The sequence below is a fragment of the Papio anubis genome, chromosome 18 (genome assembly GCF_008728515.1).
Source record: "Papio anubis isolate 15944 chromosome 18, Panubis1.0, whole genome shotgun sequence".
NCBI lineage: Eukaryota > Metazoa > Chordata > Mammalia > Primates > Cercopithecidae > Papio > Papio anubis.
In genome coordinates, this window is record NC_044993.1 from 7137451 (window position 1) to 7163979 (window position 26529).

The 26529-nt window shown below is 40.8% G+C and overlaps 1 protein-coding gene across 3 annotated transcripts in view; it reads right to left on the bottom strand.

The window, feature by feature from the left end:
- Positions 1 to 26529, bottom strand: part of CDH13 (cadherin 13) — a 1254348-nt gene that overhangs the window by 936368 nt on the left and 291451 nt on the right. For all 3 annotated transcript variants that reach the window (XM_017953611.2, XM_017953610.2, XM_017953612.3), the window contains one exon: positions 7623 to 7734. Coding sequence is in view for 2 of the 3 variants with exons in the window: in XM_017953610.2 (XP_017809099.1) it covers positions 7623 to 7734 (112 nt within the window). In the remaining variant the exon portion in view is untranslated. The remainder of the gene's footprint in view (positions 1 to 7622; positions 7735 to 26529) is intronic.

The following is a 26529-nucleotide window of genomic DNA, read 5'->3' on the forward strand; positions in this document are numbered from 1 at the left end:
ATGGAGATGAGGAACTTGTTGGCAACTGGAATAAAGGTGATTCCTGCTGTACTTTAGCAAAGAGACTGGCAGCATCTTGCCCCTGTCCTAGAGATCTGCACAATTTTGAACTTGAGAGAGGTGATTTAGGGTATCTGGCAGAAGAAATTTCTAAGCAGAAAAGCGTTCAAGCATGACATGGGTGCTCTTAAAAGCATTCAGCTTAATGTATTCACAAAGAGATGATTTGAAATTAGAACTTATGTTTAAAAGGGAAGCACACATAAAAGTTTGGAAAATTTGCAGCCTGAAGATGGAAAAGAAAAGAAAAAAACATTTTCTGGGGACAAATTCAAGCCAGCTACAGAAATTTGCAGAAGTAACAAGGAGCCAAATGTTAATCACCAAGTCAATGGTGCAGCAGGGGTGGTGGGTAAGGGGGAGATGTGTCCAGGGCATATCAGAGGTCTTCAAGGCAGCCCCTGCCATCACAGGCCCTGAGGCCTAGGAAGAAAAAATGGTCTCATAGGCCAGGTCCAGGGCCTTGCTGCTTTGTGCCATCTCAGGACTTGGTGCCCTGCATTTCAGCCATGGCTAACAGGGGCCAAAATACAGCTCAGGCTATTGTTTCAGAGGGTGCAAGCCCCAAGCTTTGGCATATTACACGTGGTGTTGGCCCTGCAGGTGCACAGAAGTCAAGAATTGAGATGTGGGAACTTCCGCCTAGATTTCAGTGGCTGTATGGAAACACCTGGATGTCCAGGCAGAAGTTTGTTGCAGGGGCAGAACCCTCATGAAGAATTTCTGCTAAAGCAGTGCAGAAAGGAAATGTGGGGTTGAAACACCCACACAGAGTCCCCACTGGGGCACTGACTAGCGGAGCTGTGAGAGACAGCCACCATCCTCCAGACCCAAGAATGGTAGATCCACTGACGGCTTGCACTGTTCTCCTGGAAAACCTACAGACACTCAATGCCAGCCTGTGAAAGCAGCTGAGAGTGGAGCTGTACCCCACAAAGCCATGGAGAACCCAACTGTTACACCAGTGTGACCTGGATGTGAGACATGGAGTCAAAGAAGATCATTTCAAAGCTTTAAGATTTGTCTGCCCTGCTGGATTTTGGACTTGCATGGGGCCAGTAGACCCTTTGTTTTGGCCAATTTTTCCCACTTGGAGTGAGTGTATTTACCCAATGCCTGTACCTCCATTGTATCCAGGAAGCAGCTAACTTGCTTTTGATTTTACAGGCTTGTAGGTGGAAGGGACTTGCCTTGTCTCAGTTAAGACTTTGTACTTGGACTTTTGGGTTAATTCAGGAATGAATTAAGACTTTAAGGAACTGTTGAGAATGTGTGATTAGTTTTGAAATGTGAAAGGGACATGAGATTTTGAAGGAACCAGGGGCAGAATAACATGGTCTGGCTCTGTATCACAACCCAAACCAAATTTTGAATTGTGATCCCCATGATTCCCATAATCCTCACGTTTCAAGGGAGAGACCAGCTGGAGGTAACTGAATTATGGTGGCAGTTTTCTCTATGCTGTTCTCATTATCGTGAGTGAGTTCTCTTGAGAAGTGGTGGTTTTAAAAGGGGCTCTTCCCCTTATCTCAGCACTTCTCCTTCCTGCCACCTTGTGAAGAAGGTGCCTTGCTTCCTCTTCACCTTCTGCCATGATTGTAAGTTTCCTGAGGCCTTCCCTCAGCCATGCTGAATTGTCAATTAAAGAGTCAATTAAACCTCTTTCCTTTATAAATTACCCAATCTCAGGCAGCTCTTTATAACATTATGAAAATAGGCTAATATATTTCCTAGCATGCATATGCTTGTCACATTATCTAGAAATACTCACTCTCTTTTGTCAACATGGGCAGGAGTCCCTTCATGAAAATGTCTCCTAAGAACTACCCCTGCCTCTTCAGAAACATTAGCATATTAAAACTTCAGAAAAGTATCAGAAAAGTCAAGAGCAAAAAGGGTGACATCAACCTAATCCCTTAGATCCATCGTTTCCACAAAAGTGAAGTAAATAAGAATATTTTGTGCATTTTTCACAAAGCAAAATTTACTCAAAGAACTGACTTTTCTTCTGTAACTAGTCTTTACTCCTTTTATGTTTGTTTTTGATGCCAAGTAACCTTTTAAAAGAAAAGCCTGGCAAAAGTAAATGGCGGTAGTGTTTTTCCCTCTCTTCATTTACTTACTTTTAAAAAATTCATACCCAGTCTTAGCAAAATTTTTTAAATACACTCTCATCAATCTAGGATTTAAAAAATACTGGTCCATGAAGTTCAAATCCCTAGAATCATTGCTTTAGTCGCTTCTTCATCTCTTTGTATTTTTAATGGCCAACATGATTTTTCTTCTTAAAGCCAATTTCAGATGGCCATTATAAGAAAAGTGGATCTAGCTGAGGTCTATGCATGAAAGTAATAATAATAATAACAGCAATAATAATAATGACAATAATAATAGCAGCTTCCATTTATTTGTGACTATGTTCTAGGCATGTTTTCCATCAGTAGATGCATTAGCTCTAGAAGCAGGGACTGCCATTATTCTTCTTACAGAGATGAGATAATTCAAACTTGGAGGATTTGAATAACTCACTCATGGTCACAGATCTAATAGATGACTGTGTGCACATTTGAATTCTAGTCGATATGAGTTTAAAACTGTGTGATCTTAACCACAGTATTGTAAACATTTGGAGGAAACAACTGGAGTCCATCTTTACTAGAACCACAAGTAGGTGCGGTCTCTCCCCTAGTGCTTCTAAGACGGCACAAAGCGAGGGGCTTACAGTGTTTCTAAGAAGCTAATTCTGTTCAGTGGGAAGATTTCTCTACTAAGGAAAGCAGGACATAGTCGCAGGTGCACGACCTTGCTCTTCTGCTTAAACTGACTAACTTCATCTTATGTAGGCCCTGGTTACTCTGAGACAGCTGGCTCCTTTGTGGTCCATTTCTGTCTCTATTTATGTCTCTTTCTGATATAGGCAACATCATTTTGTTAGGATCTTTGTAGAGACTGTGATCCTGCACATCAATTCCCATGTGTTCTTCTTGTTTGCCAGACTCCTTTGCAATTAGGTTGGCAACATGAATAGATCTTATAACAGAATGTGAGCAGAAATGATACATGCGACTTTGGGGCTGAGGTAGTTAAACACATGTAGTGATCTCTTCATAGTCTTTCTTATTCCCCTGTCTGCCAGCTCAGTGACAAAAGCTGGAAGCTACAAGATGGCAGGACCAAGCTGGAAGTAGCCTCAGCCATCAGGTTCTTGCATGGAGGGCAACTACTGGGAGGAGAGTTACCCAGGAGACCAGCCCGACTGCATCTGCATGATCTAAGTGAGAAACAAACTTTCATTTTGTTAAGTCACTGGGGTTGTTTGACACCATGGCCTAGCCTAGCCTGCTCTGGTTAATGTAAGTTCTTTACTAAACATGTGATGCAAGTTGTATTGTAGGTAAACTTAGATGCTGCAATTTTTCTCTGTATCTATATGTCTGTGTTTGCATATGGGTGGCCTAAGAGGAGTGATCCATAAAGAATTAACAGGGTAAAAAAAAGTACAGTTCTAATGGTGGCTATGTGGCCAATGAGGGTCTCCTTTCTGGACACCAAAGACTGGACTCATCCCCTACTAATAGAGGCTGGAGGTCAAAGGTATGGTTTCTCCTAATGAGCTCAATGACCACACATTTTTATATTTGCTGAAAAAATCTGTCTGAGCTGATGGTAGCAAAGCAAACTATTCTGTTTTATAATTTTGCAGAACATAGGATAGTCAGATTTTATCACTTGGTATCTTCCCATCCCAGCTGGGTGGCTGGTCAGTTGCCCAAGACAGCTATTCTTCTAAGACTGGGGATCTTCTGTTCTGTGTGTCAGGATGGAACCCGGGTTGCTGTCCAATTCTGTAGCTCCCAGATCACACAATTGTCATGTTCGGGGAAAAGCAAGAGCTACCATGCTGGGCAATTTGAGGGAGTTGTGTGTGCCAGACCTCTAGAAAATCCCTCCCACAAACTTTTTACAGATTCCTTTCTGAATTCAAAAACCTTAAATGGATGCCTCCTTTCTGAGTTGTTACCTTCTAAGCTGACTTCTCCTTTCTTTCTGTATTTCTCATTGAAAATGGGAAGGATCACATTTTCCCAGATAAACTTTCAATAATGAGATAAAGCCAAGAAAGTTTTACGCAAGTTTTCATGAGTTGGGGGCTTTGCATCATTCTCTGAAAGATGCAGTGAAGAGCCCCCCTGGTTATGTTAGAAGAAATAGCCAAATGCTATGTTTTGATCCCAGCAGCTTGTTGAAAAATGGCTTTTTTAAGACGAAAGCAAGTCTAGTTAGTGGAAAGGAGAGTAGAATAAAGAGTGATTCAGATGTGAAGGAAATAAAAGGCTTTAGAACAACTGAGAGAAAGATGTATCAGAGATAACAGTGAATAAAATATTAGGGAAATAAAAGGAGTGGAGGTGACCATTAGTAACAGTTAAAGTAGAAAAAGATAAGTCATTGAAAATTGAGGAGGAAGATGAAAAAGGATAAAAGGAAATATTACTGTCTGAACAAAGATAGCAGGAAGCCATCCACAGAATAAACACTCCCCATAACCTGCTAAAAGCTGAACACAGAATTGGATGAATACAAGTCTAAGGTAGGGGTAGATATACTATGTCTGTCAGGCAAAGAGACAGCACTTTCAGACAACTTTAAAGAAGAGTGAAGAGTGTAGACATCAATTGATTGGTTATGCTGTGTTTACCCTCTCTGCAACACAAAAGTTCACAATGATTGGTAACCAAAGCTCTTAAATATTGCAAAGATAAAGGAAAAATGTAAAGTGCAAATGTCATGAGTAGGGCACAAGATGATGTTACTAATCTAGCTTCCTTATTGTGTACAACACTGACCCATATTTAGATGAGACTAAAATATCCCTAACCATTTCCTGGATCTTTGGTATACAATGATTCAGGAAATGGAATCTATGCATTTTAAATTTTCTGGTTCTACTTGGTTCTTTTCATTTTTCATTCAGATTTAGCCTTGTGCCAGTAGAGTCTTCAATTTGATAGCACACATCACTCATTGGTTTCTTGATTAATCACATTTTTCAGAGACAGAAGGTTTTTGTTTTGCATTATAAGACATACACGAAATAAACTGAGAATGAGAGAGGGAGAGAAGAGAGCGAGACTGGCTGAAAATATTGGTCGGTTAGGTATAAAAGTTTATTCAATATTTGGGGCTTTTTACCTCTACTTGCAAGTGGAAGAAAGCAAAGCACTACTACCACTTCTGGAAATCCAGATTTTCCTAAACTATTTTCAATAGGCATTCTCAAGTCTATGACAATTTTCTTCCTCATTTAGGCACAATTAACCTTATCTGCAGGCTCTATACTCATAATATGTTCATTGCTTTGAGATGAACTTGAAAGTACCTAACCATATCTGCTTTGTATTTGTTTTTTCACTCTAGTAATATACATGGACATACGGTTTCACTGAGAGGGGCTACTCAAATTTTGCTTACCCAACAACTCATACACAAGCATAAAAATTTAAGTGTTCTCAATTCTCGTGTCACTGACTTTTTTCTGAACGTGTTATCATTCATAATCAACCTAGTCCCATTTAGCATTTACTAGCTTACCCAGAACCAACAACCATAACCCACTTAATTACTTAGGGGATTAAAGCATGCGTGCACACACACACATACACACACACACACACACACACACACAACTGTGATACTGGAATGTACAGTATGGCCTACTTTAAATTAAAAAGATCCCCCATAGTATGATTGTTTCCAGCTTCTCAGCAGCAAATTAAAAGCTGTTTGGTATCCTGAAGATTACAGAAGCAATCACATTTATAGGTCTACTTTGCATACCAACTCTATTAATTTCCATACTCAGGGTGGCTTCGCATTTCCAAGCATGTTAACGTAGATGCCATTTGGGATAATCACTTAGAAAAAAAAATAAAAGGAAGATACAGGAAGAGAGGAGAGGAGAGCCAGAAAAATGGTTCTCACAAATCAAGTTCTGTTGAAATATATTGATTCTGATAAACACAAAAATGAAAAGACAAATGAGGGTTCCTGATGGCCAGACCCAGGAGTCATACTCAGAGATCAAATTAGCAGGAAATCACATATTGGAATTCACTTATTGTGCCAGCCCTGCACCTTGTCATTACAGACTCTAATTATTGAAACGATTTCATTGGCGTCATTTCATCAGGAGGTGCACAGGCTTCACCTTGGACAGCTCCCTTGATGCTCAACAGCGCGTCTTCATTAATGTGTTCCTTTCGACTCCTCCAGTGTGTCCCAGCCTCACAGAATAATCCAGTCCAGTGTGCCTTTGTTTTTTCTTTCCTTTAAACTTGTTAGCCACATACCATACGACTGAAGGAACTTCGCTAGTGTCAAAGGCAAACCTGAGACCACAAGGGCCAATGTGGAACCACCTTCCTTGCAAAGACCTTGGAGCATCTGATCAGCTTATTTTATTTTATTTTATTTTTTTGAGACACAGTCTCGCTCTGTCACCCAGGTTGGAGTGCAATGGTGTGATCTCGGCTCATTGCAGCCTCCACCTCCTGGGTTCAAGCGATTCTCCTGCCTCAGCCTCCTGAGTAGCTGGGACTACAGGCGTGTGCCACCATGCCCAGCTAAGTTTTGTATTTTTAGTAGAGATGGGGTTTCACCAGGTTGCCCAGACTGGTCTTGAACTCCTGGCCTCAAGCCATCCATCCTCCTTGGCCTCCCAAAGTGGTGAGATGACAGGCGTGAGCCATCATGCCTGGCTGCATCTGATCAGTTTAGATCAATTGTTTCCATATTCTTCATTTCCAACTGTTAAGCAAGGTACTCAAGAGCCTACAATTAAATGGTTATTTGTCTACCATCAATTTTAAATTCCATTGTACTAACACTGTACTTGTTATGCATTTAGCAATGTACCCTAACACTTCTTAAAGATAAAACAATATAATATTGACATAAAAAATAGAAAGAGATCATAACCACAGATATAAGGGAGGCATATTGTAAATAAATCAATACGAATTTGGGAGGATTTGAGTTTAATCCACAGAATAATCAGTAGAGGTTTTGAATCTTTCTAAAGACCATCTTGTTAGCCTTAAGAATAAGAGTTTTTGATTCCTATGTCTAAAAATTCCCGGAAGCCAATGTCATACTCTCGCCATTATTTTGATCTAATGCTATGTATGAGAAACTACAGGTAGAACAGCAATCTGCAAGAAGGCAATGATTTTGCTCTTGGGGGTCTGCCCAGGGGAAATGAATTTCATTTCCTTTGCACAGTGTAGAACTCTCATTGGAGGCTGACAGCTCCCTTTTCTGAGAGAAGTCTGCAAATACCTACTGATGATAAAATACTAAAAAGAGATGCATATCACTCTATTAACCTCTAAGTTGACCAGCCCCTAATTCAAGAATTTCCATCTTGGGTCAAGCAGTGACATATGAAAAATAATCAGAAAACATTTAGTTTAGGAAATACCACATCCTGAGACACAGTCATAAACATTAGCAAATTCAAATAAGAGCAGAGTCTAAAAGCATCTTCGAGTGACATTGCTTACAGTTTAGAATTGACTGGTCCTCAATGAATTCAGCTGGCTGATTGATATGGAACACTTTCTGCTGAAATCCAGGAGTGCAGTCCAAATCTTCTGCAGATGTTAGCAGCAGCACCTGAGAAAACCGAAGCCATCAATATTTTAATAGCGGCTTATGTGTTTGCCCTGCTAACTTTCACCAAATCTGCAACTTTTAGAAATAAGCTGAGGTTTCAATTTCATTTCCCAAATGAAGAGGTAAGTTGATACTTTTCCAGTGGCTGCCAACAATTCTTTCTGGCACTGAGATCTGGAGAACACGCAAATGGAACAGCTGCTGCAGTTTCCATTAAGTTGCAGTTAAAGAAATAACTTCGTCAGATTTTTACACCTGCTAAGATTCTCACCATGGTTTCCATGTGTGAAATTTTATTACAGAAACTGTCAATTTTCCATGATGCCTAAGCTAAAACCAACTTCATTTTTATACAAGCAAAGAAGCATTGTCATCTATGAAGAGGAGGAAAGAGAAAATGTAACTATTCTGCTGGAATTTACTTCTAAAAGGAATCCAGGGCCTGTTAAGCCTTCACTGTGGCCCAATATTGATGACCATGAGCCACTGGTGGCTACTCAGTATTTTAAAGGTCATAGGTCTGAAATTGACATGTTGTAAGTATAAGATACAAATTGGATTTTGATGCCTAAATAAGGAAAAGAATGTAAAATAGTCAATAATTTTATATTAATCACATATTGAAATGACAATATTTTACATATGAAGCTAAATATATGTTATTAAAATTAATGTCATCAGTTTCTTTTTCCTTTTGTAAACTTGGCTACTATAAAACTTAAAATTTACAATTGCTTTCAAAGGCACAGTTTTGTCTTTGCAGATGCTTGAGACACTTCATCCAACGGTCAAAAAATTAGGTTACATGATTTGGAACATAATGTATGGAATGTAAGTGACTCTCTCCTGGGCAAGGTGTAACTTAGTGAAATAAGAAATGGTCTTAAGGTTTAGTATGCAAAGGCTACAACCCCATAAAAACAGGGATTACCTCCCCACCACAACCAACCACCAGTTCTACTGAGCACCTACCACACATCCAGGGACAGAGAAGAGGCTCCATAACATTTAAATGAAAGCTACCATTTTTGAGCCCTTATTATTTGGTAATTACTGTGTTAAACTCACCATATACATCATCTAATTTAATCTCCACAGCAGGCCTATGAAATGTGTATTGTTATAAGGTATATTTTATAGAAGATGAATCCAAAATTCTAGAAAGGTTAATAAGCTTGCCTAAGATCATACGGTTAGAATGGGTGCAGCCAGCATCTGACTCTAGGCTCAAGTGTCCTGAAAGGCACTCTGTCAAAGCCCTACCCATTCCCCTCAGACCTTCTGTGTCAATGTGCAAGACTTTGCTTTTTTTTTTCTTCATCTGAGATATGTCTCTAAAGCTTGTGGAAGGGTATTTTATCTGAACATAGTGCCAGAAAAGAGTGTTTGAAAATTAACATCCTGGGAGTGGCCCTTAATCAATAACTGATGGGAAATGGTATGTAAATACCCCAACTCCCTTACCCCTCTGGTGAGACCACTTGGAGATACGCATTTTTGTCTCCCAGTTTCCACCTGGGGCTGAGCACCAATGTCCACCAGAGTATCTGATTTGATAACTCACATTCATTACCTGCCTTCTCTTCCTTGACATATTTCCTCATTCCCTATTCGTACTTTTTCTATTTTTTTTTTTTTTAACTTTTAAAACTTTTTTTTTTTTTTTTTGAGACCAAGTCTTGCCATGTTGCCCAGGCTGGAGTTCAATCATGGCTCACTGCAGCCTCAACACCCTGGGCTCAAGCGACCCTCCCACCTCAGCCTCCCAAGTAGCTGAGACTACAGGCACTAGTCACCATGCCCAGCTAATTTTTCCATTTTTTTGTAGTGAGGAGGTTTCACTATGTGGCTGTTCTTGAACTTCTGAGCTCAAGTGATCCACCTACCTCGGCCTCCTAAAGTGTCAAGATTACAGGCATGAGCCACTGCACCCAACTAGTATTTTTCTTAAACCAATTTCTGCCATCACTCAAATTACTTGCACTCAAATCCTCTACTATGTGTCTGTTTCTTAGAAAACAAAACTTCAATATCAGACCGCAAAATCCTAACCACTGCACACAGACAGTTGAAGAAAATTCATTATCATCCCCACCAGAGAACTCAAAGCAGTGTCAAAAGGTTGGAAGCTGTGGAACCAGGGCTTCTCTCTAAATATCAGCCCTCTGAAAGGCACTGAACCCCAAAGAGGGGAGCAAGAATCAATCTCAAGAGGTTCACCGTGTGGCTGACCTGAACACCATCAGAGAAATGGAAATCGGGAGTTATCACCCTGACCAGCATCATCTTCCTCAAATCAAAGGGAAAAGAATGCTGTGGTCCAGCATCTGTGCGGTTCCGCTTGTGAGTCATGGATTCCCTTGTCTTGAGAGCAGGCTCTGGTTAGATCACTCTGAAAGCAATCATCATGCTGGCATCCCAAGTGGCACATACACAGAATGCAGACCCAGGAGTCAGAAAAATCTGCCGGCAATTTTGCAAGCAGAAAATCTATAACTGGCCAATATTAATTCAGTTAACTAGCAAATGGTCAAGGGTCATCTCCAAACACCCAGTGCCTACAATTATGTGTTAACCTTCTAATTGACTAATTCTGCTCTCAGCTCCCAGACCAGGAAACTGGATATCCCTTAGGAAGTAAGGAAGGTGAAATTTCTCCCAGAATCCTGAGCATAAAAAGCCAGGACTGAGAGAAAGCACAGTTAGCGATGAGAAACAGTACTCTGCGGGTGAGCTGTGTATTCTCCATCTTTGTCTATCTGTGGCTCAGTCTCTGAGATTATTTGGCAGGGCTCATTCAGGATTCCTCTAGAGCTACAAAGAAAAACAAAAATGAACCCTTTTCCAGCTGCTGACTCTTAGCGAATGGGGGAGCAGTAGGAGAACCCCCAAAAGCACAGTTTTATCTTTACAAATTCTTGGGACACTTCACCTACCAGGCAAAATTAAAGTTAAATGATTTGTAACATAAAGGTACACAGTACACTGCTGGGCCAGGGGTGACTTAGTGAGGTGAGAATTAGTCAAATAATTCATTCATTTACTCACTCCTCATGCATTATTCATTCACAAATACCTATTAGACTCCTGGGATTCAGTGAGGACTTTGCCACACATTGTCCAAAGCAATGAGAAAAGAGCTACATAGGATGAGAAGTCAATAATTGTTAAATATAATTATGGTCTCAAAAAGAAAAGAGGTATGAACAAATCATAATTTAAGTGATTCACCAAGATTAAAATTTAACTTGAAAGGAAAATATAGATCTCTTTAGGAGCATGTAGAAGTTGGGGTATTGGTAAGTCTAACCTCATCTAGGGTATCAAGGAAAGCAAAACCACAAAAGAGACATTTCCGCTGGGATCTCAAAGATGATTGAGAATTATCTGGGTAAAGGGAGAAGAATGCAGGCTCATCTTTTAAACCAACACACTCTTTGCTTACACGTGAATTATTTTGTGGCTCTTTGAGTTTCATGTAACGCATCACTGAAATTACAAAACTGCATTTAAAAATGATTCCAGGCTAATTTAGGACTTCCCCAAAAGCTAAATATCTTACCAGTCAATAGTTGTAGAATGTTCTAGTTACTGCTATTGCCCTTTGATTTCTTAAGACAATTCAAAACAGTATCTATGCTTGAACTTTCCACCGATATCCACTCTTCAATTTCATTCACACTAAGTATGGTAATGTGATGTAAAGCAGTAAAGCAGTACCCCTCATTGTTGTAAGAATTAGTATTTGGACATTACTCCCAAACCAGGCAAGCCCTTTCTCCAATATTATCATATGTCACATGTGTAAAGATACTACCTGGACATAGTTTTCCCCAAATCCTCTAAAAGTTTTCTAGAATATATGCTCTGAGCGTCATTCCAAATTTATCTTTAATACCATGGCAATCATAGTCTTCCTCTATGACATTTTTGTCCATTTATGCATCAGTGAGTACCTAATAAATGAGAGGTAACTAAGACACCTTTGAAAGCACAGTAATAATCAAATTCTGTGATTTACAAAAGATTTCTATTATCTAAAAATTACCATCAGTCTGCTACAAAGATTCATTTTTCAGACAGACTATAAGCACAGGTCTAAGCCACATTGGTTCAGTGTGAATCTTATTTCCCAGTGGGCTATCCTTGGGCAAGTAGCCTTCTGTGTCCCAGTTTTCTAAGCTGAAAAGCAGAAGTAATGGTATCTTACAAGTTATGAGGATTAAGTGAGTTAATTATTGTAAAGAGCCTTAAGTAGTACCTGGTACATAGTACTTGCTCAATAAATGCTTGCTATTGTTATTTGTATGTATTGTATTTAAATCCATATTCATGATTCACTGATATTCTCCAGGGTAGACATTGACAATATTACCAACATATTATTACTTTTGTTGTTACTATAAAACTGTTCAGTGAATAGACTGTTCACACTACGCAAAGGGATATAGCAGGGACCTAAATCAGACAGTAGAAGATCAGGGGGCATTTGCATCTCGGGATCAGTTTCACAATGAGAACATCAGTGCCTGATGTTATTGAGTGTGTTACCTTTGTAGGTCACCAAGCATCCTTTAAAGTAGAGCTCAGAGATCTCTCTTCCATGCAAGAGCCACCACCCTAAATTTATGCACAGACAGCAAATTCTTAAATCACACTCTTTATACCTGGTTTTCTTTTTAGCTTCTGTTTATTTGCTGCAGTACAGAACTTTCTTTCTTAAGTAGAAAGGGTTTTTGTTTATCCTGACAGGTACTGATTCAAGAATATAGCCAACTTTGGAGTTTGCTTCCAGAGAAAGGATTTTTTTCTTTTTCTCTCCCATACTGTGGGTTGCCAACTGGCAGCGTACAGGATGGATGTGGCCAGCAGATGTGGTTAGTTTAGCCAGAGAAGTCTGTCATCAAGTTAAATTGTCATGTTATGGAGAGTGCCCCTCTCCAAGCTTTCCTTCTCAGCACCACTCACTGTTCTACTCCTGCTCACTCAATTCAGTTAAACACTTGCCTGGACGTCTAGGCATTTGAGCTGGCAACCTCTGCTTTAGATTTTGCAAATACCTCTTTGAGCTATAAGAACTGTCATTGAGATTAGTCTCTGGCTACTTGTCACAATAGGACCTGGCGCAGCTGCTCCATTACAATTTTAGCCATGGGACTAAGCACTGGCCAACAGAATAAGGGTGAAAGGATTCTCACGTCTTCTAGACATGGCCCTTGAATGTCCTGCATGATATCTTCTCTTCTCCTAGCCATGAAAATAGGAAGTAAGGACTCCCAAGGTGGCAGAGTCATCCAGTAGAAAGAGCCCAGAATCAGTCACTGCACAGAAGACAGTTACTCAGAACTGCCCCACAAGACACATCCACGCAACAGTGTACAAAGTCACTGAGATTTGGCATTGTTTGTTACAGCAGCTGACTGTACACTAAACATCCATGGAACAAGGGCGGCAAAGTCTTTGATACCACTGACATCACAGATATGTCCCAGAGACCAGTGAGAAGCATCAAGATTGAAGAAAAACATGACACAACTATCTCCAAAGCAGCCACAAATAAAGAGAGAAACTTCCTGCCCCAAATAATTATCTTACCAGGTTGGGAATACTCTCAGGTTCCATCCCCTCTTAAACCAGCTCCAAAAAGGTATTTTCCAAACCAACACCCTAGTGTCTCTGAGATCCTTGTTGTTTTCCTATCTCCAACTCTTTGCTTTTTCGTCATTAGTGTGGGTGGATAGTACTTTATCCCTGCCACAAAACACCTCTGGTTTACTCTTGTTAAAGTCAGTGTACTGAGATCAGTTTGGAGGGTCTTAGATTTGTGGGGAAGAAAGGATCCTTGCAGGATGTAAAAATATCACAGCAATGTATTTTGACTGATTCTTTATCCTTCCAGGGAGCACAAGCTCAGAGTCCAGGAAGGTTTTATAAAGGCACACTGCCTACAGCATGGAGCAATGTGGCATTGCAGGACACGTGCATGCACACACATACACACACATACACACACACGTACACACATGTGCATGTACTCACTGTGTGTATAAACTCATGTCATCCACGCTCCTGCTGAGTCTGACCTCCTTAAAATATTCCTGGTGTTTTACAGCCCCAGGAACACAGAACACCAGACACCTTGTTGGTCATTAAGGTCACAGACACTTCCTAGTGATTTTGTAGTTCTTGGGGACGTAAAAGGGGAGACTGCTTTTAGTTTGGTCCGTCCTATTGTTGCTTTCTTTTCTTTCTTTCTTTTTTTTTTTTTTTTTTTTTTTGAGATGGAGTCTCACTCTGTTGCCCAGGCTGGAATGCAGTGGTGTGATCTCAGCTCACTGCAACCTCCGCCTCCCGGGTTCAAGCAATTCTCCTGCCTTAGCCTCCAAAATAGCTGGGATTAAAGGCATCCACCACTACCCCCGGCTAATTTTTTTGTATTTTTAGTAGAGATGGGGTTTCACCATGTTGGCCAGGCTGGTCTCGAACTCCTGACCTCGTGATCCACGTCCCCCCCCTTGGCCTCCCAAAGTGCTGGGATTACAGGCATGAGTCACGGAGCCCGGCCCTATTGTTGCTTTCATATGAAACTTGAAACTAACATCCTAGACTTTATTTCTAAAAGGTGCTATCCAACATACTCTCCTCAAACTATAAATAAGGAAGCTGCATGTACGGCATCCCTCGGAGATACTGCACGTTCGGTTCCAGACCATACTAATAAAACGAATATTACAATAAAGTGAGTCATGTGAACTTTTTGCCTTCCCAGTGCATATAAAAGTTATGTTTACATTATAATGTAGTCTGTTAAGTATGTAATAGCATTATTTCTAAAAACAAAGTATATACCTTAATTTAAAAATACTTTGTTACTAAAAAGTGATAATGATAATGATCCTCTGAGCCTTCAACAAGTGGTTGTCTTTTTTCTGGTGAGGGTCTTCCTCCATTTTGATGGCTGCTGACTGATCAGGGTGGCGGTTGTGAAGGTTGGGGAGGCTATGGCAATTTCTTAAAATAAGAAAACAATGGGGTTTGCCAATCTATCAACTCTTCCTTTCATGAATGATTCCCCTATAGCATGTGATGCTATCTGGTAGCATCTAACCCGCAGGAGAACTTTTTTCAAAATTGAAAGCAGTCCTCTCACTGCTTTATCAACTAAGTTTAGTTATGATTCTAAATCCTTTATTGTCTCTGCAACAATCTTCACAGCATCTTCACGAGGATTAGGTTCCATCTCAAGAAACCACTTTCTTTGCTTATCCATAAGAAGCAACTCCTCATCCATTCACATTTTATCATGAGCTTGCAGCAATTCAAACACATATTCAAGCTCTACTTCTAATTCTAGTTCTCTTGCTATTTTGACCACATCTGTACTTCCTTCCTCCACTGAAGTCTTGGACTTCTCAAAGTCATCCATGAGGACTGAAATCAACTTCTTCTAAACTCCTGTTATTTTTGACATTTTAACCTCCCCCCAGGAATCACAAATGTTCTTAGTGGTATCTAGAATGGTGAATACTTTTCAGCAAGTTTTCAACTCATTTTGTCCTGATCCATCAGAGGAAACACTACCTTGAGAAGTTGTAGCCTTACAAAATTTATTTCTTTAATAATAAGACTTGAAAGTCAGTATTTTTCTTGATTCATGGGCTACAAAATGGAAATTATACTAACAAGTGTGAAAACAACATTTATCTCCTTATATATCTCCATTAAAACTTTTGGATGACCAGGTACATTGTCAATGAACAGTAAGATTTTGAAGGGAATATAGTTTTCTGAGCAGTAGTTCTCAACAGTGGGCTTAAAATATCGAATAAATCATGTTGTAAAGAGATGTACTGTCATCCACGCTTTGTTGTTCCTTTTGCAGAACACAGGCAGAGTAGATTCAGCTTAATTCTTAAGGGCCCTAAGATGTTTGCAATGGTGACTAAGCATTGGCTTCAACTTAAAGTCACCAGTTGCATTAGTCCCAAATAAAAGAGTTTGCTTGTCCTTTACTTCTTCTTTCTAGCTACGAAAGTCCTAGTTGGAATCTTCGTCCAGTATAAGAATGTTTCAACCACATAAAAAATTTATTATTTAATGTATCCACCTTCATCAATGATCTTAGCTAGATCTTCTGGGTGACTTGCTGCAGTTTCTATATCAGCACTTCCTGCTTCACCTCACACTTTTTATTTTGCTTATTTATTTATTTGAGACAGTCTCACTCTGTCACCAGGCTGGAGTGCAGTGGCATAATCTCAGCTCACTGAAACCTCCTACTCCCTGGTTCAAGCAATTCTTCTGCCTCAGCCTCCCACGTAGCTGGTATTACAGGTATGCGCCACCACACCCAGCTAATGTTTGTAGTTTTAGTAGAAACGGGGCTTCACCACGTTGGCCAGGATGGTGTTGCTCTCCTGACCTCATGATCCACCTGCTTCGGCCTCCCAAAGTGCTGGAATCACAGGCGTGAGCCACTGTACCCGGCTTTCACCTCACCCTTTTATGTTATAGAGATAGTTTCTTTCCTTAAACGTCACACACTAACCTCTAGCTTCCAACTTTTCTCCTGCAGCTTCCTCACCTCTCAACCTTCGGAGAACTGAAATGAGTTAAGGCCTTGCTCAGGATTAGGCTTTGGTTTAAGGGAATGTTGTGGCTGGTTTGATCATCTATTCAGACCACTAAAACTTTCTCCATGTTAGCAATAAGGCTGTCTTACTTTCTTATCATTCATGTGTTCAATGGAATAGCACTTTTAATTTCCTTCAGGAACTTTTCCTTTGCATTCACAACTTTACTGTTTGGCACAAGAAACCTAGCTTTCAGCCTATCTCAGCTTTTGACGTGCCTTCCTCACCTAGCTTAATCATTTCTAGGTTTGATTTAAAGAAAGAGACGTGCAACTCCTCCTTTCTTCTTGAACACTTAGAGGTAAAGAAAGTGCTTTATTATAGGCTTATTCATTGGCCTAACTTCAATGTTGCTGTGTTTCAGGGAGTAGGAAGGTTGGAGGAGAAGGAGACAGATGGGTAAAGGATCAGTTGGTGAAACAGTCAGGACACACACTTATCAATTAAGTTTGGCATCTTATATGGGCACAGTTCATGTCCCCCCCCACTCACCAAAAAAAATCACCATAGTAACATCAAAGGTCGCTAACCAGAGATCACCAAAACAGACAAAGTAATAATTTTAAAAACAGTAAAGAAACTAGGAGAATTACCAAAACATGAGACAGATACACAAAGTGATCACATTTTTCTGTTGGAAAAACGGCACTGATAAACTTGCTAAGTGTAGAATTGTCAAGGCGAAAGTTGATCCTATAAATTGGGTTATTCTTGTTATACCCAACTAAAACTAAGCCAAGAAGCCAGAGAAAAAAAAAACAAGGGACACGAAGCATTGCTCCAACAATGTAATTCTCTGCAAGCCTGACTGCTGTAACCTGAACCCAGTTTTATCAATAGCTTCAAGATAACTAGCTGCAACTCCAGGACTAATTTTCTCACTGATGTTATGCACCAGCTGAAGCTTGCCAGCTTCCCAGAGCCTTACTAGTGTCAATGAACTTTCTCAAAGAGCAATACCTAACATTTCTCATTGTTACAAAACCTCCAGCTTTCTCTTTGTTCTTTGAACATACCAAAGACTGTCTAATCTGCATAAATGCCCCAAATTGCAAATCTTTCTTCCCAAATGAAATGCTAAATTTAGAGATTCATCTCTACATTTTTGACTTCAACACCACAAATCTTCAATTTGTAAAACATACAATATCTATGAAGTACAAAAAAAAAAAAAAAAAAAAGTGAAGCACAATAAAACAAGAAAACAAGGGAAAGCATGGCGCAAAAAGCCAAAACTAACCTAAGTCCAAACTCTGGCTGTGTGGTCATTTCTCTGGCTTTTGGCAAATTAATTCAGAGTGAATGGCCTTCACATGCTCTTTGCAAGAGAAACAGTCACTGGGAGGCTTTAATGAGATAATGCAAATGGAATAGACAATAGTCCCCTAAAGATATTCTCAATTCTCACTCTCCAGGACCTGTGAGTGTGTTAGATTACATGACAAAGGGTAATTAAGGTTGGCAATCAGCTAACATTAAAACAGCATGCTCCTCCTGGATTATGTAATTACATAAACCCAATGTAATCACAAGTATCTTTGAAAATGGAAGAAAGGATAAGAGAAAGAAATGTGATGATGAAGGCGAGGGCAGAGTGATGTAGTATGAGATGAACTCAACCTCACATTGCTGACTTTAAAGATGGAGGAAGGGGCCAGGAGCCAAGGAATGTGGGCGGCCTCTAGAAACTGGAGATGGCAGAAACAGAATTCTCCCCAAGAGACTCCAGAAAGGAATGCATCACTGCCAACACCTCGATTTTAGTCCAGTGAAGCCCATTTGGAACTTCTGACATTCAAAACTGCACAATACTATGCTTCTTTTAAGTTGCTATATTTGTGATCATTTTTTACAGCAGCCATTGGGAACTGATGCAGTCTACTGTAGCCTGTCCCCACAAGAGGCTCTCAGAAAATATAGGTTCCCTTTACTTGGTATTTTAACATGTAAATATAATTTGGGAAAACCAATGAAGAAGGCAAAATAGAGGAGTTACAAAGAAAGGAATAGCAGAGGGAATATGAAGGAGAGGTGGAGAAGGAAGGGAGAATAAGAGAAGGTCATGGCTTTGGAATGCTTTGACAAGGCTGTCAGAGTCAGGATGTGGCAATGACTGTCCGAAGTGCTCCTCTCCTCAGCATAAATAAGCATTACCGTTTGCTTTTTATTTTATTTTGTTATTTTATTTTTTGCTGTTGTTTTAGTAATTGCCTCTTTCAAGTTATGGGACATTTTGATCTGCCATTATGACAGCATCATAGGGTTCATTTTAAAATTGATTCTCTTAGTGAAAATTTAACTTTTCTATTATCTGCCAGCTCTGGCCTAGATACTAGAGATGGAAAAATGAATAAAACCCTAAAAAAACTTACTATCTAGAAGGAAAGACAGACACATGGACATATAATACACTACAACCTATGTTTCTATACATTGGGAACCAGTTAGAAAGTAGTTCAGAGTAAAGATTCCCAGGCTAGACTAACTGGGTCCAAATCTCAATTTTTCCAGTTAGTTTCTACGTGACCCTGAACAAGTTGCTTAACTTCTCTTTGCCTTAGTTTCCTCATTTGCAAAACACAACTAATAATTGTGTCTACTCCCATTGGTCGTAGGAGTCAATGAGTCAACACAAATCAAATGTTTCAGGGTGGAAACTGGTTCACAGTAGGTGTTATATGCTAGTTATTTATATTGATATCTGATATATATTTATTATATAAGTATACATTAATATTATAGTTCTATTAATATAGAAGGTATGTATAAAGTATTGTGGAAATAAAGAATAAGGAACAAGAAGCGCTTTGGATGAAAACAAGGACTGGGACCATGTCACAGACAAAGGACATATTAGAAAGATGATTGAAACTTTTCACGTGACAACCTCTAAGAACGAAGCTTCCATGCAGAAGTTTGATCAATACAAACACCATAGCATGCCAGTTCAAGAAACAGTGAGCCATTTGGCAGAAATAAATTCTGGTTTGTTTTCCAGATTATTTGAAGGTGTTTTGTCTCAAAATAGGGCGATGCATGCCCTCTTTCAGTTTGGATAAAACAGAGCCAAGAACAATTCACTCAATGAAATCACAATTTTTGTCTAAATGGAATTAACTCTTTACTATTAAGATTCCAGGATTAAGCCACTGGGCTCACTTGGAAAACTCAAAAGGAAAAATAGTTTTGTAAGAATTTAAGTTAGTGCACTGGGAATGCCTGGCTTGCTGGCTGGCCCTTAGGAGAAACCACAGGATGTGCCTGCTCAGGGTTGGTGGTATTTGCATCTACTTATGAATTTTTTGTAATTAAATTAGTGATGTCAAATGCCAAATAATACAAACTCCCCTTAAGTCAAACAAAGGAGCCCCTATATGAGGTACTCTTGGGTGGGCCTTAGTAGCCCCAGGGAGTTCAACTGAGAAAATGGTGAATGCTTACCATGTGCCAGGCACTGGAAAACTTGTCTGGTCTACACCAAAAAACAATGAATCCACAGAGACAACAGATGGGACACTTAGTAAATGAATAGGTCTGGAATTTGAGGCTTCAGCCCAATAGAGGATGCCGCTGGTGGCTGTGGCCAGTACCTCTGCCAACCTCTGATCTCAGTCGCTGCTGCAATGAGTTTCCAAAGAAGTCAGACTTGCCCCTTACAGTGCCCTCAGTCTCTGCATTCTGCTTTGGTGCTTTCTCCTACACTGCAGGAGCTTGGCTAATGTGAGGAAAAGCAGAGATGGGAAAGGAGGGGGAGTTAATGCTCCTGCGGACAGCCCTCAGTGCATTGGAAATGACAGCTGGCTGAATGCTCCCACCTGCCTTCTTGCAGACAGACACATCTGAGAGTCATTCCCTGTGCCTCTCGAGGTCCCTGTGGACTGGCCCCTGGCTGTCTACAGCAGTGACCTCAAGGATTCCTTAATACATTGGTTCCCTCTCCTTTCCTGCCTTCTCATCCTTCCTTACCTGTGCTTCCTGGATCACCTCCATAAGAAAACTACCTACACCTGATTCTCATCTTAGGCTCTGATTTCAGGAAAACATGCCCCCATGTATCAATTTCATATTGCTGCATGTACAATTTCATATTGCTGCAAAGTACTACAATCTGAGGGGCTTAAAAATACTTTATTGGCTGGGTGCAGTGGCTCATGCCTGTAATCCCAGCACTTTGGGAGGCTGAGGTGGGCGGATCACGAGGTCAGGAGATCGAGACCAGCCTGGCTAACACGGTGAAACCCTGTCACTACTAAAAAAAAAAAAAGAAAAAAAAAAATTAGCAGGGTGTGGTGGCGGGTGCCTGTAGTCCCAGCTACTCAGGAGGCTGAGGCAGACTAATAGCGTGAACCCAGGAGGTGGAGCTTGCAGTGAGCCAAAATTGCACCACTGCACTACAGCCTGGGCAACAGAGCAAGACTCCATCTCAAAAAAAAATACTTTATTACCTTATAGTTCCAAAGTCTGAAGCCACAGGGCTGAACTCCTTCAGGAGAATCTGTTTTCTCCAGCTAGGTCATCTACATCCTTTAGTTCACAGCCTCCTTCTTTCAAGCCAGCGGGATGGCCTCTTCTCATCTGTTTCTCTCTGGCTCTCTTCCTTCATCACATTGTCTTCTGTTTTCTAACACTGGTTCCTCCTACTTCCCTTCTATAAGCTTGTGATTACATCATGCTCATCTGGATCATATAGGTAACCTTCACACATTCTGAAAATTAGGATGTGGACTTATTAGGGAACCATTACTCAGCCTACCACAGCCCATGAGAAGCTTCTAAGAGGGAAGGGAAAGTTCTGTAAATACAGCTGTAGTTCAAAATATCCACGAGGGAGTCATTCCATGATCACCCACATTCCTGGCAATATTTACCTGTGAAATCAGGAAAGCCTAAATGAAGACCTCACTGACGGTGAATAGTCACATAGCCAGGCCTGGTGTTGTGTCAATTTCACAATTAGACTATGAACTTTTCTTGCCTAGAAATAATTATCAGATCCTACTCGGCCTTGCTGTGAAGTGGAACATTTTATTCCAACTGTGCAGCTCTCAACACGTTCTTCTCTGCCAGACATTAGACAAGACGTCAGATTTCTCATCACATGGGAAGGTTTTTATTAATTATCTTTCAGAAGCAAAGTCCTTTTTGTAATTTACTTTTTCACACCAGAAAAGTTCTTCTATTGAACTAAAATGTCTATCTTGTTAAGCTGTTTTTTTGTTTTGTTTTTGTTTTGTTTTGTTTTTCTGCTAAAGGTTCTCACTCTGAAAAGTTCTAGAAGGAAAGAAACAAATCAAGCACAAACTGGTGTGGAAAGCAAGGAACTGATTGTGTTAAGCAGAATGCCACATATCTTCCCCTGGGTCGGAGTATATGAATACACGTCTTTTCTTTAAAATCTAACTGCCTAATAGACAGTTACGATATTCCCCCAAATGCTCATACAAACATTTGACCATTCTGAATTAAAAGGAATTTGAACAGTTGCTCATTGGATGCCAATTGGTCGTATTCTGAAGGACTCATTCATTGATGCAAGCAGCATCTACTGAGTGCCTACTGTGCGTCAGTGCCAAGACAATATACATAAATTGGCATTATACACAAAAAGGCAAGGTGCCTATCTTCAGGAAACACAGAACATCACAGGAAAGACTGACATGCTAATACCTTCTTTAAAAACACAATTTAAAAAGTGTAAGGATGGGCCGGGCGTGGTGGCTCACGCCTGTAATCCCAGCACTTTGGGAGGCCGAGGCGGATGGATCATGAGGTTAGGAGTTCGAGGCCAGCCAGGCCAAGATGGTGAAACCTCATCCCTACTAAAAATACAAAAATTAGCTGGGTGCGGTGGCTGGTGTCTGCAAGTCCAGCTACGTGGGAGGCTGAGGCAGGAGAATCGCTTGAACTAGGGAGGCAGAGGTTGCAGTGAGCCAAGACTGTGCCACTGCACTCCAGCCTGGGTGAAAGAGCAAGACTCCATCTCAAAAAACAAAAAATTAAGGATGGAGTTGGTAATCTAATACAAGGATGCTCAACCCCCAGGCCACGGAGGGGTATGTCTGCAGCCTGTCAGGAACCTGGCCGCCCAGCAAGAGGTGAGTGGCGGGCCCACGAGTGAAGCTTCATCTGTATTTATAGCTGCTCCCCAGCCCTTGCGTTACCACCAGAGCTCCACCTCTTGTTAGACCAGCAGTAACATTAGAGTCTTACAGGAGCACGAACTGTATCGTGAACTGCAGATGTGAGGGATCCTTCAGAGAATCCAATGCCTGATGATCTGTCCCTGTCTCCCATCACCCCAGATGGGACCATCTAGTTACAGGAAGACAAGCTCAGGGCTCCCACTGATTCTACACTATGGTGAGTTGTGTAACTATTTCATTATATATGATAAAGTAATAATAATAGAAATAAAGTATACAATAAACGTAATGTGCTTGACTCATCCCCAAATCCTCCCCTCCCCCATGTCCCTGGTACATGGGAAAATTGTCTTCCATGAAACCAGTCCTTAGTGCCAAAAAGGTTGGGGACTTCTGATCTCATAGAAACAGCAAAATAGAGATCAGAATCAACTGAGTCCTCATGGAGGGGTGAGTAAGGTCACTGGAGAAAGCACTGTTCTAGACAACTCCCATTTAGCTGATTTTGCCTGTATACTCTTATATTTTAAACAAATAAAGAGTGGTGCAGTGTGAAAAACTACAAATGAGGGTAGGCCTTGAACTCCCAAGGACTTGAAATTCAAGAACTACCACCATTTGTAGTCCTTGAACTGTCTCTTTGGTGCAGCTACTGGTTACTACTCAGAAGGACTCAGATCTCTCAAGACTGAACTACCCTGATGATTACAAAATTCCTTGTTGTCTTGATAACAACTTGTTAAAAGGCAAGAATTTTTGAGAAGATAGGAATTAAAAAGTAATTTAATATGCACGTTTTCTTCTGCTTTATATTTCTAGAGTAGCATGCAAGATAATAATATAATGTCTAGGCCGGGTGCAGTGGCTCACGCCTGTAATTCCTGCACTTTAGGAGGCCAAGGCAAGTGGATCACCTGAGGTCAGGAAAATCGCTTACACTTGGAAGGCATAGGCTGCAGTGAGCTGAGACCACCCCACTGTACCCTGGCCAACATGATGAAACCCCATCTCTACTAAAAATACAAAAAATTAGCTGGGCATAGTGGTGCGCACCTGTAATCCTAGCTACTCAGGAGGCTGAGGCAGGACAATTGCTTGAACCCGGGAGGTGGAGGTTGCAGTGAGTTGAAATCATGCCACTGCACTCCAACCTGGGCAACAAGAGCAAAACTCCATCTCAAAAAAAAAAAACATATATATATGTGTGTGTGTATATATATGTATGTGCGTGTGTGTGTATGTACATATATGTGTATATATGTGTGTGTGTACCTATATGTGTATATATGTGTGTGTGTGTACATATATATAATGTCTAAGTAGAATGCAAGGCAGGCTCAGATTTCAAGGGAGAAATACAGGGAGGGAGGGAATTCTTCTAGCAGTGAGGGGTACCCAAGGGCATCCTAGTGAGTGTTTAATGGCCAGCTCTCCAAGAAAGAGATGCCTTGATTTGTGACTTTTGACAATGTCCAGGGCATAAATGTTCCCATCCTGGCTAATTTCAAGCTACTAACGTGACATCACTGAATACGGAGTTGTGAAAAGCTGTGTACAGCTGTCTTTCGTGGGTTAAGCAGCTCCAGCACAGAACTAGGTATTCCAGTTCCTATTTCTAGATCATTTGGATTAAGACTTTTCTGGATTTTTGTAGCACCTTCGTGAACATAAACCATCGTACCACTGTGCCACAAAATACAGCTTTGCTCTTTCCCAGAGTGACATTTTGTAACAAGGGAGAGGGTTACACTATGTATGAGTTAAAATAGCCTGGAAAACCCTTCCAGTAATGGAGCAAAATGGGCCACCACAATTTTGGTTTTATAGTAAGAGAAAATGCAATGAATCCTTAATCATGGCTGTGTGTTATTTAAATATTGCTTTTGATGTTTTATCCGGAGTCCTAGCTCAAATGATCAGAGATAATCCTGCCTCCTGACATAATTAGGGAGCTGCTGTTTTGCTAAGCTAGAGGATAATCAATTTGACCTTGAAAGTTTGTCTATAGTGCCATACTACTGTTCAGAACACAGACATGTCAGCCACACTAGTATCTCCCATGTTAAACACCAGCCACAGGCTGTGTTCCCAGGGCAAGCATGCACTAACAGAGAGGCTGCAAAAAATCATGGCCGGTAGGTCCCATATGGCCACTATATCTGCTAGACCGCCTTTAGCTTGTAGAGGCTGCCATTCAAATATCAAGGATTTTCACCGAGCGTCTGGATTTGGGACAACACTGAGCTTGGAGTCAAACAGGGCAACACTGCATGGATGATGAGAATGACCTCCTGATGGACAGGCCTCATTTCTAGATGCCCATAGGCCATGCATCCCATGTGTCCCCAGCAAGTACCATTTGCCTTCTGTCATCACAGTTGCACTGCTCTTTGCCTTACAGTCAACTAAAAGTGATTTTTGGTTTGTAATTGTGTCTTCATATAGACTTTTCTTATACCCAAGCCTCCTCACTCATTGACACTAACTTTCTGACCTTGCCAAGCACCTGATTTTCCACTCTTCATCTACTAACACTCACAGGAAAAGAGTCTTCCTTGAATGGTTGCAAAGAAGTCATTTGTGTTACAATGAAACTGCTACCACCATTAAAATGTCTCCAATATCTCCTTAAAGCAGCTTCCATATTTACTGTCTTCTAGATCTTGAGAACCTGACTCAGCCTGCTCTATTATTCAAGTTTCATTCTTTTCTTTTCTTTTTTTTTTTGAGATGGAGTCTCACTCTGTCACCCAGGCTGCAGTGCAGTGGGGTGGTCTCAGCTCACTGCAACCTCCGCCTCCCGAGTTTAAGCAATTCTCCTGCCTCGGCCTCCCAAGTAGCTGGGGTTACAGGCACATGCCATCACACCTGGCTATTTCTTTCATGTTTTTAGTAGAGACGAGGTTTCACCATGTTGGTCAGGCTGGTGTCGAACTCCTGACCTCAAATGATCTGCCCACCTCAGCCTCCCAAAGTGCTGGGATTACAGGTGTGAGCCACCGTGCCTGACCAAGTTATTTTTTTTTTCTTTTCAAAGCATCAGGCCCTCTCTCTTTAGCCCACTTGTTTGAAGACACAAACATTTTAGGGCGATAAAAGTGGCTTCATGTTGGTCTCCTCAGACTAAGGACATCGCCCCCCTCAGCTTCACCACAGTATCAAAACATCACCCCTCTTCTCTAACCTCCTAAGCCTGCTTGCCACTAAAAGCAAACAAAATCAGTGTATCTGAATGCAGATTCAGTCATAAGCCCTCCTATTATCATTACAGCATTAACTTTCAGAGTGGGGAAGGTGGTCTCTTCTTCTCATCAAGCAAACCTTTGGCAGGTTTTGAACTAAAAAGAAAAAAATCATCTGAGCTGAAATAGTTTGAAGGAACATAACTTTTTCTTCTCATGTCTGTTTGAGTCCAGAAGTTCAATTACCTGAAATTTCATGAGTCAGTCCTTTGGATATTTTCACCCCAAGCTGGATTAATGTAATATTTCAAAGTGTCTGCTAATCCTACTGCTCTTTCAAAGTAAGTCTGATTTTTCTTATGGAAAAATAGTGTACCTCTCCTACACTAGAATTTGGAAGAGGAGGGATCATCTTCAAAAATTACGCAGTATATAATATGATAACGTGAAGAGCTTCTACAGTAGGCTGGGGGACTACACTAGAGTCTCCTTGGCTTGTCAAACATCAGCTACAGACTTTGCTCCAAGGGCAAAAAAGCTCTAGCAGAGAGGTGCACATGGTGATGGCTACAGACTCCATCTGGCCACTGTATTTATTCATTGGCCAGCAAAGCCGTTATCCAAGTTGGGGGTGCTGAGGGCCAGAATGAAGGTAGTTGGAGGAGGGACAACGGGGGAGGCAGGGCTGGGTTCGAGTAAGGGAGATTAATCATCCTGGTTTACTGGGACTGTCTAACTTTCAGTTTTAGAGGTCCCATATCCCAGGAAACCCTGCATTGCCAGGTGTCTTAATCCCAGCAGGAAATTGATAGCACACTCAAATTGAGCTATATGAGA